The sequence below is a fragment of the Salvelinus alpinus genome, unplaced genomic scaffold, assembly GCF_045679555.1.
Source record: "Salvelinus alpinus unplaced genomic scaffold, SLU_Salpinus.1 scaffold_167, whole genome shotgun sequence".
NCBI lineage: Eukaryota > Metazoa > Chordata > Actinopteri > Salmoniformes > Salmonidae > Salvelinus > Salvelinus alpinus.
Window position 1 is genome coordinate 34,231 of NW_027256108.1, and position 16,128 is coordinate 50,358.

The 16,128-nt window shown below is 40.4% G+C and overlaps 1 protein-coding gene across 1 annotated transcript; it reads left to right on the forward strand.

Annotated features, from left to right (window-relative positions):
• The first annotated feature begins 765 nt into the window (after positions 1-765).
• LOC139567290 (zinc finger protein ZFP2-like) lies at positions 766-14,533 on the forward strand. The gene is made up of 2 exons (XM_071388714.1): positions 766-1,393; positions 11,054-14,533. The coding sequence occupies exons 1-2, from the start codon at positions 1,012-1,014 to the stop codon at positions 12,172-12,174; spliced, it is 1,503 nt and encodes a 500-aa protein (XP_071244815.1). The 5' UTR covers positions 766-1,011; the 3' UTR covers positions 12,175-14,533.
• Positions 14,534-16,128: the final 1,595 nt, after the last annotated feature.

The window sequence follows — 16,128 nt, forward strand, 5'->3', positions numbered from 1 at the left end:
CTTGATGGTTAATGTTTGCTTTAGTTTGCGTGCTAGCTCTGCAAATTCAGCTAGTGTGTGTGTGAACCCTGCCAACATAAAAAAAAAACATTGCTATGGCCGATTGACTTGATAAACCTCACGTCAGTTACGTGCATTAAGTGCCTTTCACACACTAGATACGAACCCTCTTTTACCTTACCAGCTAAGGAACTGGCAGTGGATCAAACCATTGTGAGGAAAAGGGCGGGGGTCGCAATCTTTTGAAACTTACAAACGCGCCATTATATGTCTATAATCAGCATAAGTGCTTTCATTGCGTATTATTAATATTATTGAAATTACATAGTTATGTTTACAGTGCTATATTGGGGGGGACAAATCATATTTTTCCCAGGATGGGGGGGTCGTGTGTCCCCCGTCCCCCTGGGATTTCCGCCTAGGGGGTACCCCTCTCTCCAAGTATTTCTGTCCACCATATTTGCTGAAGAAAGTCAAACAGTCACTAGCATAGCAGCAGCCTCCCCCGGTCCTAGTGCCGTCCCAGTGGAAGTTTAAGATGCGATGGAACGGTTGACGAAAATAAGAAATCACAGAAAAAATATATTGACTGATATTGATTTATTTAAGGGGGGCTAATTAATATTTTAGGACTAACTACGTCCCTGATTACTACCCTTTAACTTTTTGTCTGAAAATTCAATTTACATTTTACTCAACTGCGTTGCCCACTCCAGTCAAAGTCTGCGACTTTAAGGCAATGCTGCTAGTGTGACGTATAATCTAGTGGACGGGTCGCTTCTTTCAACAGCAGCAACAGTTATTCAGCCACCTCGGTAGCTTGCTAGACAAAATAGACGAACCAATAACGCTCTTTAGACGCTTAAGTGTATATTAGCCACTGTATTTTAAAACCACTACTGTCGTCTAGTTAGTTATCCGTTTTAATTTCATATTTACGGTATTGTTTTTATTATTCATCTAGCGGGCTGGTTAAGTTAGCATTAGCCTAGCTAGCTAACATCTCCAACCATGAGGTCACTAAGCTACTCTCTTGTTAATGAAGAGGAGGTCTGCTGGACGGAGAAAGAAGCTCTCGTCAAAGAGGAGAAGGAAGAGGAGGTTATCACAGTAAAACAAGAAGTAGAGAGTGAGGCTGTTACAGTGAAAAAAGAAGAGAAAGACGTTTCAGTGAAAGAAGAAGAAGACGCGTTCAGATTGGAAGAGGATGTTACAGTAAAAGAAGAGGAGGAAGAGAAAGAGGAGGATGCAGTTTTTGGAGTGAAAGAGGAGGGGGAGATGACTGTCACATCGAAAAAGGAGGAGGAGGAAACTGGATTTCTGGGCTCGGTTTCCCAAACGCATCTTAAGGCATCCAATGGTTCTAACGATGAACGGGCCCTGGTTAACACAAGTAAGTACTGCCTTAAAAACAGAGGCACAAACTCTGCAGTTGTTGAACTGATGTTTTATTTTTTTTATGTCACCTTTATTTAACCAGGTAGGCTAGTTGAGAACAAGATCTCATTTACAACTGCGACCTGGCCAAGATAAAGCAAAGCAGTGTGACACAGACAACAACACAGAGTTACACATGGAATAAACAATAAACAAGCCAATAACACAATAAACAAGTCAATGACACAGTAGAAAAAAGAAAGTCTATATATAGTGTGTGCAAAAGGCATGAGGAGGTAGGCAATAAATAGGCCATAGTAGCGAAGAATTACAATTTAGCAGATTAACACTGGAGTGATAAATGAGCAGATGATGATGTGCAAGTAGAGATACTGTTGTGCAGAAAAGTAAATAAAAACAGTTTGGGGATGAGGTAGGTAGAGTGGGTGGGCTATTTACAGATGGACTATGTACAGCTGCAGCAATCGGTTAGCTGCTCAGATAGCTGATGTTTAAAGTTGGTGAGGGAAATATAAGTCTCCAGCTTTAGCGATTTTTGAAATTTGTTCCAGTCACTGGCAGCAGAGAACTGGAAGGATGTGTGGTGTTAAAGGGGAAATCTGCAATTACTACATCCATATTTTGATTTTTAAATGATTTATTTATAGCCATTCATTCTTGAAGAACATAACACATGCCTCATGAGCTTAGTTCAACTGTTGTACCCCATCAGAACCCAGAATAAGCTTTTTACTCCACTCCAGAAACAATGTAAATCAACACTGTATAGCCTCAAAACATAGTTACAACTATAATGTTGATATCATGGATGGTCAGTCCTTGCATCCATAGGTCTGTCTATGAATTTGAAAGTAGTTACATTTCTCCAGCCCCATCCATCATCTTATTAGCAAAACAGTGGTGGAATTACAGCTTTGTTATTGGTTGATTGATTGTTGTGACTTTTTTAAAGGGGCCACCTAGTATTTAAACAGCAACAAAATGGCTGCCCAGAGACTTGGTTTGGTAAACAGCTGGGGGATGGGGGCTGGAGAAATGTAACCACTCCCAAATTCATAGAGAAAGCTATTGTATCAACCGTAATCCAACACCTAGCGACCTCGTCAAGAAGTTCAGACATCTTAGCGTAACAGTTATAAGGTGTTGGCTTGACAGTCGCTGGACCCAGGTTTGAGTTCAGCTCAGGGTAACCCCCTGAATTCACTACACTATGAATACAAGGACTGGCCATCCATGAGGTCAAAATTATAGTTTAACCAGATTTCGAGGCTATATAGTATATTCTAGAATTCATCCATGATTTCATAATAATAGTTTAACCAGGTTTCTAGGCTATATAGTATATTCTGTGTGCTTTAACCATTTGTACATTGTTACAACACTGTATATATATAATATGACATTTGTAATGTCTTTATTGTTTTGAAACTTCTGTATGTGTAATGTTTACTGTTAATTTTTATTGTTTATTTCACTTTTGTATATTATCTACCTCACTTGCTTTGGCAATGTTAACACATGTTTCCCATGCCAATAAAGCCCCTTGAATTGAATATTCTAGAATTCATCCATGATGTCATAATGATAGTATAACCAGGTTTCTAGGATATATAGTATATTCTAGAATTCATCCATGACGTCATAATGATAGTTTAGCCATGATTTTAGGCTATATAGTATTCTAGAATTGCCAGTGTAGATTTCCTGTGGGGTTCAAATTGTTAGAGCTGTTGATAATTCATTGTATAATATTCAGCCAATTTATTTTCATGCCATTACATCAATATAGCCTAACCAGTTGAGAAGAAACTCTTCTATAAGGGATTTACGCCAATTCAAATCTGATATCAGGACAAAATGTGATTTAGAGTCACCGAATATACTAAGTATTTTTATTAAACTCAAGCGATAAATGGTAAAAGCAATTTTCGTATATACGGGTTCTCTGTATCACCTCGCAGGGCAGAACAGAGAATTGGCAGGATGTAAGTAAGCAGCTGTTCTTATACGGTGATAGACGTAGTTCCAACCCGTCTGTTGGCCTATCACAGTAGAGGCTGAGCGTGGTTTAAACTTTGCTCAGCCTATCGCCGGCGCTCAGACTGGTCCCAGCCTCTTGGTGTCCGGCGCTGTTGCTGTGTGGATTACGCTCCAACACCCTGGAGACTGAGGTCAGACAGTTCTGTAACATTGTTTGAGCTATTTGCACCTGCATAGAAAGCATACTGTTCTCGCTCAAGGTTAACCACAGCTTCTCCGCACACTATCTGGGACACAATGTTACTTCCAGCACACACACACAGGCGCCCAGGCTAACAGTTGCTAATATTATATCACGTGATATAGCATTGGGTTATAGTGCAATAAACACAAATCCTAACAATTCCCCATTTTTTACACCCTCATGGGTGTAAATTAAAACAGAAACCATCAAGTTCAATGATCGATACATACATACCAGATTGTTGATAAACCCAGGAACTTTAAACCTTTAATGACCATTCAGAACACGTTCTCAGTACCCTAGTAACATATTAGATAACATAGGGATTTTTATGAGTCCCCCTTTTGACACACCTAGGGTGTCACTCATTATCCTTTACTTCAGCGGTCACAGTATAGTAATATGTTAATAGTATTTAATGAAAATAGTAAAACGTTTATTATTAATTAATTTTATTATAATTTTTTTTAATCAACAAAGAAAAAATCAACAAATGATATACGCTAAGTTGCATTTCGACTCCTCCTTTTGACACCCTTTTAGGGTGCCACACTCAGAATACAAAGATTAAAAGAAACACACCTTTATTGTATAAAGAATAAAAACCCTCTAGTCTACCCTGCTACACCTAACAGGTACTAGGTTGGCTACCTCCCACCCAGGAAATTTAAACCTTGACATAAGGTAGGACAACATACAGGGTAAATGATTACAAGGATATATTGTGAAACAAAAAGCAATGAATTAAACTAAAAATAAGCAATTTTAATTATTTTATAGCAAACCATGGATCATCCTCTGTCAAGGCAGTCTCAGTATCCCCCCCGGGAGCAAGCAGTGGCATCATAACTGCAGCGTGCGCAACATCTGTAAAAGATTTCCTCAAACGGGATAATACATGCAGCACAGCACATTAATATAAGAAATACAACTATTAGGGTTAGAAATCCAGTAACCATCAATGCAGTATACTCACCAAACCAGCCACCCAGCCAGGAGAACAGTCCCCCCTCCTCCACACCTGCAAAAACCCTCATCTCCACAGATAACCCCTCCAACCCGCCCAGAGCTTTTGAAATGCTCCCACCAGGACTGGTATTGTTAGGGATAAATGTACAACATTGTTCCCCAAACATTTTACAAACACCTCCCTGGTTGGCCAGAATCATGTCTAGTGCTAGCCTATTTTGTGTAGCGGTTCGAGAGGTGGCATCCAATTGTTCAGCCATTCCCGTAAGTGCGGTGTGGGTGTAGTTAACAAATCGTTGTTGATTATAGTAGATATAATTGATCCAGGCAGTTTGCTTAGCATCAACAATAGCTGGGCCAATAATGGGCAACAAATGCCACAGGCCATCATTCCTGTTTAATGCCTGAAATTCGTGGGGTACCCCTATTGGGACCCCCAACAGGTTGGTGTGGATGTTATCTGTACCCTCGGACCAAGGAGCGTCACGTTTCTGCCATCTCCTGGGTTGGTTCCGAGCCTCTGTGTCATGTGCAGATCCCAGGAGTTGGTTAGCTGTAACCTCAATAATAGTCAATGGTGTTATCAGACTGACCAAAGCACATGTGCCCTGCCAGTCTCCTTTCAGAATAGGGGTCAACCGCCTGGCAGGTCCACACATCCACCATACATCAGCAACACCTCTAGTTTGGTTCAGCCCTTCAACGGGCCAGGTGGCATTAATAGTGACATTAGTGATGCAGTCAGCAATAGGGAGCCTCCCATAATTTATACCCCTACCTGTACCAGTAATACAGCTGTAATCTCCCCCATATGCCTTAACCCCCCACGGGGCATTCTGGGGAGGGACTTCTGGGAACACAAGACTCAGAGTTTTACACAGGGTCGAATTTGGCTTGTTATGGTAAAAACCCTCCAATATGCACATCCAACCTTCCCCGCTGCTTAGGGCAAATGGGTGAGTAGCCAGAACAAGTCTAGCATGTCCACAGATCACACAGTCTTTTCTGTTTAAGTGTTTTGGCTGTATACCTCATATAGGCTAGCCACATATTATCCCTACCCTCTTAGCCAGTTTCAGTTCCCAATTGGTCGCTATCTGAGATATCCTTTACATTTATTACCTGTACTGGATTGGAGAAGCTAGGTGATGGTGTGGGACTTGGTCTTGAAGTGGTGGAGGAGTTCGGCTGAACCTGGCCTTGGCCTGTTGGAACTGGTGGTGGTTTTGGCAGCACTGTGATGGTAACCATCCCCATCGTATCCCAGTCAGACAGCTCAGGACAACCAGCAGTCCTGTAAAGCCCCATCCTCTCCCAGAGAACACAACATCAGCCAGAGGCCAAGCCTCACTTCCATGAACGTACACAGTGATGAGAGGGCGGGGTCAGGGAAAACTTCGTTAAGGAGTTGACCCTCGAACTTTATTAGCTACGGTTCTTCTCCTTAACTCTGTGATAGTTTGGCAGTGTCAGTGTGTCTTACCCTCCCGCATTGTGTGATATGAACCCAGGTAGTTCTTTTTTCTTTAGTGATTGGACCTAGACCCAGTCCCCTGGCCCAATCATGTGGGTAATCTCCTCCTGTAGTTCTCCTGTAGAGCATAAAATCTTGGACATACGGGTTTGAGTAATTAACAGTCTTTTAATGTGTTCTGCTAGAACCTCTGTCATTCTATCTGTTCTATTTGATTAGCTAGAATGTCATCCATTATTATCCTAGCAAACCAACTCTAGGGATATTTAACTAATAGGCCACACCACAAAGTGCCCTATTCCATCCCCCTTTTGATACATGGCTCCGCCCTTGTATCAATACTGGCGCAAATCTAACAATTCTCTGTCAAGTGTCTTATCTACTTTAAGAGTTATCTGTGCTGCCCCTTAGTTCCTGAAACCAACTCAGTTTTCATTCCCTCTGTCTCCCCTCAGTAACCGTGACCCAGTCTGTGTCACTCCTATCTCTCTGCTCCCAACCTTCAAGGTCTCAGCAGTGTGGGGAGGGCCCCTCTGTCTGCCCTTTCCCTTATCTGTCTGTAGCTTGGTCCCAAACATTAACTAAGTGTCTCACTGTTATCTGAACCCATGGAATTACAAAACAAACAAACAAAAAAAACATGTCTATGGTGGCAATTTCTAAAGTCCTTACATAGGTTATCTCGATCCTATTAACCCCACCAATATTAATTTCGCCACCTTATTGTATCAAATTACCTTAAACTCAGACGCCAATGACCTTAGATTCTCCATTCAAATGTCACCTTAGAATTCATACCACCACTTATGTGTGTGTATCCCTTTAAGATATTTTTTCGCTGGGAAACTTAGAAATCCCCTCTAACCCAAACGTTTACTACAAACAAAACCTAGCAATTATAATAAGTATATTGTACACCCTCAAATCATTAGTTTTACATTTCCTTAATGGTTGATAGGAGTACCCTGCCTTTAGACACAGACCCTACAGTGATAAACGTGTACTGTCCCTTTAACATTAAATCAGCTCCACTGGAATGTTAGTATACCTTAACTTTCTGTTACATTTCACTGGTGTTTTCAGAGTCTCCAGTATTCTTCCGGGCTCCCCGTCGACTGGGAGCCCGCTATGTGAGGCAATGCTGCCCTCAGTCCATTCTCTATAAAAAAAAAAATGTTTTGCCTCTCTTCCTCCATTAGTTTCTAATGTTGACTTCAATGTTTTCAACACTTTTTCAACCTCCCGATTAGCCATTTCACCGGTAAATTTGATCAATTGTAGTATAAATCGGATTCAATAATATTATACATTTGGGCTTAGTTAAAAAAAAAAAATTATGTAATATTATATCTCTATAGTCCTTTCCCAACTCTTAACAATATAACCCGGATCTTTATAATCCTATCAGACAAACCTGGCATCAGCGTTACACCAACCTGATATCCAATGCACTACATTCACTCGGTAACCATCCAATGTAACACAGGTCCCTTAAATCTATTGGCCTGTTATTTTATCCGTAGATCATTCAAAATGATATTCAGTACGCCGACTAATATCAGATGTACCTCATTCACACGATTCGAGTCTTTCAAATCTTCATTCACACCAGTAAGTTCACCAACTTTACCACATACAAGCTAAAGGTACATCACATTCACTGTTACACTGCGATCCTACCCACACTCACACTGGCAGGTTCGCCGACCCACCCTCATACAAACTGGGATACGCGTTACACCAACCGATCCATTTAGTGCATTACATTCATAGTTATATCATAAGAGTGATCGATCAAGTTCAAAATTGCATCCACCACAATACTCAATGTTAAATTCAATGTTATTGTTAGATATAGTATTCATATGAATTTGGTAACTTGCATCAAATGTTCTAATAGACAGCGGGTTCAATCACCATGTAAAATCGCGTGTCTAGTTTGCGTCCAAATAGGGATATATGTTCAGAAATTAGGGCATAAATTTGTTCGCCCTCTATTAATTACACTGTCACTTTTTCTATAATTTTATCTTAATACACCTTTCCCCCAGATTTAATCACTCACTACTTGTATCAGAATAAATGTTTAACTGGAAGGGTATGAAAACTAACTGAAAAACAGGGTTATTTAGCAAATACACATTTAACTTAGTCGCAGTCACACACAATGGGGTATGTATAAATTCAGGGCCAATCTCGATACAGTTATTCTCTACTTATACCGAACTACGGTTTGCAATCAACTCAGTCACAGTAACCTGCAATGGGGAAATGTATAACTAGTATACATTTAGAACAAATCTTTAATACAATCAATATTTACTCTATACCTCCCCGATACTCAATGATTTAACTTCTGGCACAGACATCTCATCTGTAGGTCCCTGACCTCATTCAAACTGATACCAGCTCCTACTGAAATATACAAATCTTCATTCACACCAGTAAGCTTCAACTTACACCATACAAACTCAGTATCTCACCTTAATACACTTCATTCACTGTCATATAAGTATTCACCCACACTCACCTAGGCTTCTCACCTAAATCATACACACTTGGCTTCTCTCCTAACTATTCATTTTCAATTGTTTTTTATTTAATGGGATTAGGGTCTCAATTATAATGTGAATTCTAATGTAAAATCTCAAAATTTCAGCGTTATTACCACCCTTAATAGCTAAATGTTATAACTTCAAAAATACCCGCAGGTCATTCAAACTTTGCAGTAGCGCTCTGACTTAATACCCAATGAACTTTAATCAGTAAACCATTCTCAGTATAACACAGGTCCCCGCCTGTACCGTTATCCGCAGCTCATTCAAACCAGTATTAGTACGCCGACTAATACCTAATGTACATCACTCATACGTTCTGACAACAGTAGTTCCAGGACTTCACTCACTCTTGTTAATAGTCCCCGACTTATTAACTACAATCAAACTTGATACCCAGTATCTAGTACAGTACATTCGCTGTTATACCTACGTTTACTTGGCCAATCAAAATTGCATTCACCACAACATACGCTTCTTACATTCAACAGCTATTGTTATTTATATTTCAAATTTGATCAATCATATAACTTGGTCACTTATGTCAAACAGGTGTCTCACAAAACTAAATTTGGATAATGCCAATGTGCAGAAATTTTGTTTTTCACAATAGGCTTCTGCTTACCTTTTTAGTTGACCGGTCTGGAGTTGTGAGACACACCCGTCTGACGACAGCAATGGTCAAATTGTCTGGCACGCCAATGTCCAGCGAAGTCCTTCACCAGATCACTGTCGGGGGTCACCATATAAGGGATTTGCGTCAATTCAAATCTGGTATCAGGACAAAATGTGATTCAGAGTCACCGCATATACTTTAAGTATTTTTATTAAACTCAAGCGATAAATGGTAAATGCAATTTTCGTATATATGGGTTCTCTGTATCACCTCGCAGGGCAGAACAAAGAACTGGCAGGATGTTAGTAAACAGGTGTTCTTATACGGTGATAGACGTAGTTCCAACCCGTCTGTTGGCCTATCACAGTAGAGGCTGAGCGTGGTTTAAACTTTGCTCAGCCTATCGCCGGCGCTCAGACTGGTCCCAGCCTCTTGGCGCTCCTTGGTGTCCGGCGCTGTTGCTGTGTAGATTACGCTCCCACACCCTGGAGACTGAGGTCAGACAATTCTGTAACATTGTTTGAGCTATTTGCACCTGCATAGAAAGCATACTGTTCTCGCTCAAGGTTAACCACAGCTTCTCCGCACACTATCTGGGACACAATGTTACTTTCAGCACAGACACACAGGCGCCCAGGCTAACAGTTGCTAATATTATAATCACATGTGATATAGCATTGGGTTATAGTGCAATAAACACAAATCCTAACACGAACCACCTCCTCCTGCTGGCCTTCGTAAATTCTGACGTTGCTGGTAATAGGCAACCTACATTTGGAGTGCCAAGTTATCTTACCATTTCTACTGATCTGGTGCCAGTTATGATTTTCATATTCACATTTTACTGGAGCAGTTTAATTTCATTGATAATAGTATCTCAAAATCATTGTCTGTGATTAATCTACATTCTATCTAAATCTAAATGAAAATTATACAAATCTAAAAGTAACTTTTATTGCCATTGCCAACTATGTAAAAAATTGCCTACATAAAGTCAACAAATAAAAACATTGCAAATAAATATCCTGTAAATCACATGGCCTGTCTACAACGAACTTGAAACATTGTTTAAAATAATTCTGGGCTCTCGGTTTCCCGCGCCAGTGAGTTCGAGACAGACACAGTTCTTGGCTATTTGTGAAAGGGATAAGAAGTAATCAGGTATTTTATGACATTTCCACTGGATCAGCGAATTACGTTTTTCCCTTTCGTGCCGGGTGGTTATCGAAAGGGCGGGAGCTGGAAATGTTTTTCAAATACTTTGAGGAACTGTTCTCATTTGCAATTGATTTTGATTAGACTTTGTTTACTTGCTGTTTGAGGTGAAGAGAAATTTGCTTTGAGAAGCTCCTCAGCTCATTGGTGGTGGTGCGTTAAGACAATCAGAAATACTATTAGACATCCCCAAATTGGCACATTTATAGGCCTACATTTGGGCTCAGGCCAGATAGACTAGTCCTACTTCTATATGCGTAGTAGGTCTATGTTGTTAAGTTAGGGGTCCTACAGTAGGTCTATGTTAGATGAAGTTAGGGGTCCTACAGTAGGTCTATGTTATTGTTATGGGTTCTACAGTAGGTCTATGTTGTTGTTAGGTGAAGTTATGGGTCCTACAGTAGGTCTATGTTGTTGTTAGGTGAAGTTTTGTGCCAATTTGGCAAACACTTAGTGTACAAACCCTCATTAATATTTAACCTTAATAACTTGAATAACTCAATCATCGATGTTACTACTAATGTGAAAACAAGACAAAATATGACTATTCTTGCTCATTTTGTGGGCCTTTAACCATCTGTCTGACTTTGTTGTTCACGCAGGAGAGAGACGTGACTATCGTGGATCCTCTGGGGAGCCTCAACAACCTCATGATGCTGACAAGGCAGAGAAGAGTCTCTCCACATTAGAACACCTCAAGAAATACCAGCAGAGACCCACAGGGAAGAGAACTCACTGCTGCTCTGACTGTGGGAAGAGATTCACCTCATCAACGGGCATTAAAATTCATCAGAGAATCCACACAGGAGAGAAACCTTTTAGCTGTACTCAATGTGGGAAGAGTTTTACTAGATCAACCGGCCTGACATCACACCAGAGAACACACACAGGAGAGAAACCTTATAGCTGTGATGAATGTGGGAAGAGTTTTACTCAATCAGCCAGCCTGATATCACACCAGAGAACACACACAGGAGAGAAACCTTATAACTGTGCTCAATGTGGGAAGAGCTTTACTAGATCAACCGGCCTGACATCACACCAGAGAACACACACAGGAGAGAAACCTTATAGCTGTAATCAATGTGGGAAGAGTTTTACTCGATCAACCGGCCTGATATCACACCAGAGAACACACACAGTTGAGAAACCTTATAGCTGTGATGAATGTGGGAAGAGATTTGTTACATCTAACAGTCTGACTAAACACCGGAGAACACACACAGGAGAGAAACTATATAGCTGTGCTCAATGTGGGAAGAGCTTTACAGAGTCTAGCTGTCTGACTAAACACCAGAGAACACACACAGGAGAGAAGCCTTTTAGCTGTAATCAATGTGGGAAGAGGTTTACTCAGTCAACCAGCCTGAAATCACACCGTAGAACACACACAGGAGAGAAACCTTATAGCTGTGCTCAATGTGGGAAGAGTTTTACTCGTTCAACCAGCCTGAAATCACACCGTAGAATACACACAGGAGAGAAATCTTATAGCAGTGCTCAATGTGGGACGAGCTTTACTGAGTCTAGCTGTCTGACTAAACACCAGAGAACACACACAGGAGAGAAGCCTTTTAGCTGTAATCAATGTGGGAAGAGTTTTACTCAGTCAACCAGCCTGATATCACACCAGAGAAAACACACACAGGAGAGAAATCTTATAGCTGTGCTCAATGTGGGAAGAGTTTTACTACATCTAGCAAGTGGACTACAAACCATATAACACATACAGGAGAGAAATCTCAGCTGTGATCAGTGTGACCAGAGATAATCTGATAAAATACCTCTGATCAAACATCAGAAAATACATACATGAAGGACAGAAAACTTATAGCTGTGATCAATGTGGGAAGAGTTTTGGTCAATCTAGCGATCTGACAGTGCACCAGAGAACACACACAGGAGAGAAACCTCATAGCTGTGACCAGAGATAATCTGATAAAAGATCTCTGATCAAATATCAGAAAATACATGCATGAAGGAGTTGTTTCATGATATCAGTGAATTAATGTCACAATGTAGAATGTTTTAACATTGTAGTAGGAGTATTTTAATGATGTCACAATGTAGAACTCTAAACGTTTGCCCCTGTTCTATTGATTTCAGCATGATATGGATATTAGCCTCACGGAAAAATACAGGCTCTGAATTGAAAGAGTACTATTTATGAGATTTAACAAAAAGTGACTAACAAAAAGAGTTGTGTTACACTTACCACATTGGTGACCCACTTGAATCAAAATGCAACACTTCGAAATGTAGCGAGCTGTTTTCTACAAATTGTCCTCTAACCAGTGATGTACACATTATTCCCAGATTCCGTGTGGTTTTTGAGCTGTTAGTTTTAACAGGACATGCAACCTCCTCTCCCTCCTCTCGCACAAATGATTTTAGCGATGAGTTATGACAAATACGTGTTGTGTTCCTTTGTTTAGCGACCCCTAAATTGAAATGCATCACTCTAAAATGTAGCTGACTGTCTTCTGCAGGTTGTCCTCTAACCAGTGAGGTAAAAGATATCTCCCATTTCCATGTGTTTTATTTAGTTGTGTTAGTTTCAACAGCACGTTCAACCTGATTACCCCCTTAATCGATATCAGTGATATATTGCTGCTTGTCAAAACAACAGCGTTTCTGGTGCTCGTGCAGTTTATAAGCTGCTTGTTTAAATAAATACAAGTAATATGATTATTGTGGCAGATGTTTGTGTATACAGCCCATTTTATGTTTAGGTTTTAATATATCACAAACTGTTTCTGCATATTGGTTATTGATTAAACTGTACAAACTGTGTTTTAACATTGGGCTATCCCACCTAGCAAAATGTAATTGAAAATACTTTGAAAATAAGACTATGCAACCAAATATTTCATAATTACATTTCATGTAACATTTAGTAATCATAATGTAACCAACTGACTATTTTTGGGTAGAATTATATTGACATTGTTGCGCTGCTTTTAGAATATCAGGATTCATTCTCAGATGTGCCAACCCAAATGTACTAGAGCATGTGGTAACGACAACTTGGTAGCTGATTGTCTCAAGGATGGGCAGTCAAAATATTTGTGTTGTGCATTTAACCAGTGTGTTACCATGGATCACAATTTATTTTGACACGTTTTTCCGTTTGGAGATGAGTTTTATCTCTTATTCTTATCTGTATTTTTTTTCAACTGCACTGTCGGTTGGGCTCGTAAGTAAGCATTTCACTGTTAGGTCTACACATGTATTCAGCGAATGTGACTAATACAATTTGATTTGAGTTTTGTTTGCGCTCGTTCCAAGTGGACGAGAGTTCTAGAAGCTAGTGAGATTTAGGATTATAGAAAGAAAAAGGAGAAAAAAATTATACGATTGTATATTATTATTTAGAAATACATGTTTTTTTCTTGTTTTAATTGTTGACAGCCAGTAGACACCATGTTTATATTGTAGAAGGTGAAGCATTGTAGTTGATTATGTGAAATGGAAGTTGTTTTCTAGTCAGTTGTTCAACTGAAATGTGTCTTTGGCACACCGATTGGTGTCACCCCGTTAGTCAGTATGTGTTACACCTTTGCTGGCTTGTCCATCTCGTTAGTGGGAAGGTGTTTCACCTGAGCTGGTCCAGGTTCTATTTAAGAGTGTCTGGCCCAGTGCTCCAGTTGTCTTGATAGATGTGGAGAGTCAACACCTTGAGTTGCTCCACCTTTTTGGTTTGCTTCCTGTCTTTAAGTTTGTTGTGGGTTTTTCTTTTGTTTGCCGCTTCTTGGGCAGATTTAGTGGGTCTCATGGTGGGTGTCTTTTATGTCCCATTTGTTGTTACTAGTCAACTTTTCAGTGGACACCCCATCCCCATAGTGTCTTTCAGAGCCCCTCCTAAAAAACAAGCTTATATTTTGGGTTAGATATTGCGTCCAATTAATATTTGAATCAATGGAATTTCCTTAGAATGCTCATTAGTCTTTCTGTTTTTTATCCTCTTATGTGTGTTGTGTACGAAATATTTCAGTTTATTTTCATTATTTTTTAATGTGAAGCCATTGTGTTGCATCCATTTCTGAAATGTGCTGTATAAATAAAGCTTCATTTAATTTCAACATATTGTAAAACAAATTAACCCAATGACCAACCAATCAACAGACTCTTGGTCCATCTTAGTATGAAAAACAGATCAATCCCACTTTTCCAGCCTGCTGAAGGTGTGGTGGAGTGGTAAACACCACCCCCGGCTCTACCAGGGCCTTGAGGTAGTCTCTCACAGCTCTGCTTATGTCATGTTCTGTGGCCTTGCCGTTCCATTTCTTGACTGCCCCTGCAACACAGAAAGAAACACATTTAATCATATTATATAAAACACTCAAAGTAATGGATATGGAGCATCTACAGCCTCAGTTACACCTGGCACCTAAATGTGACTTCTGTCATCCGATCACTCCAAGCTGCATTAGGTCTGGATGCACACAAGTCACAATGGGCTGCATTATGTTTAGATCTGCCAGGATGGGCATTGTGTTCAGAATTTGGCCACTGAATATGCATATGCAATATAAAGAGATGGGGTGAATGAGTGGGGAAAAGTACATTTGACACAAATGACCTTCATAATATCAAAGAACAAATGAATGTGCCTGAGGGGAAATTAACTTTCATACAGCCAAAAGGGGGAGAAATTACACCTATATCAGTGGACAATTTGCACTAATGTAAATAAACATGTATGATGGAACATATTACCTTTTGCTGACGTGATGAACCGCTAAGGGGACATAAATATTTACCATCTAAACCACTTGTGACCTCTCACCTCTGGCTGTAGAAATGTTCTTCCTAACCAGTCCCTCAACAGCTCTCTGACTGAGCTCCACCCTCACTGGGTCTTCAGAGGACAGGAAGGCTGAGGAGGGATGGAAGGATGAATGGATCAGTCAGTCAATAAAGTGTAGAGCTGCTGTCTATGCTGTCTGACAAAATCACTATTTTAGTAGTTCATTAAAGTAAATAAGGCTTTATGACTGCTGAATACCAACCATCAATCACTTAGATCATGTATTTCCAGGTAGAGATACATCCTTGGGACGTCCCTAGCCCGTTGAAGTTGACATTTAAAAGGGTTAAGGTTAGGGTTGTCCCAAGGATCCCAGATAGCATTGACCATTGTGCATTTTTCTGTCTCTTTTACATAGCAGGTCATGGGTTCTGACTTCTGAACTTGAAAATATGAAATATCCTTATTCATGTCACTGTTTGAGAGAGGGGAATGTAGAACGTTTACATTCTGTCAAAATGTCTGTCAGCCGCAGTCTGGTACAAGTCAACAGGACAGCCGTGAGGTGGGAGGAGAAGGGCCACAGTCCGGTACAAGTCAACAGGACAGCCGTGAGGTGGGGAGGAGAAGGGCCACAGTCTGGTACAAGTCAACAGGATAGCCGTGAGGTGGGGAGGAGAAGGGCCACAGTCTGGTACAAGTCAACAGGACAGCCGTGAGGTGGGGAGGAGGGAGGAATTTAGGCCGAGGTCAGATGAAGTGAGGAAGAAGAGACTCAGCATAAAGGGTTAAATACCAGTTAGGAGGAGACTCAGCATAAAGGGTTAAATACCAGTTAGGAGGAGACTCAGCATAAAGGCTTAAATACCAGTTAGGAGGAGACTCGGCATAAAGGGTTAAATACCAGTAAGGAGGAGACTCAGCATA

What these genes read in the sequence shown, in the direction of transcription:
- LOC139567290 (XM_071388714.1), top strand. Translation starts at nt 1,012, where the DNA reads ATGAGGTCACTAAGCTACTCTCTTGTTAATGAAGAGGAGGTCTGCTGG. An exon ending in ACGGGCCCTGGTTAACACAA is followed by an intron (nt 1,394 to 11,053) that starts GTAAGTACTGCC and finishes TTGTTCACGCAG; the next exon opens with GAGAGAGACGTGACTATCGT.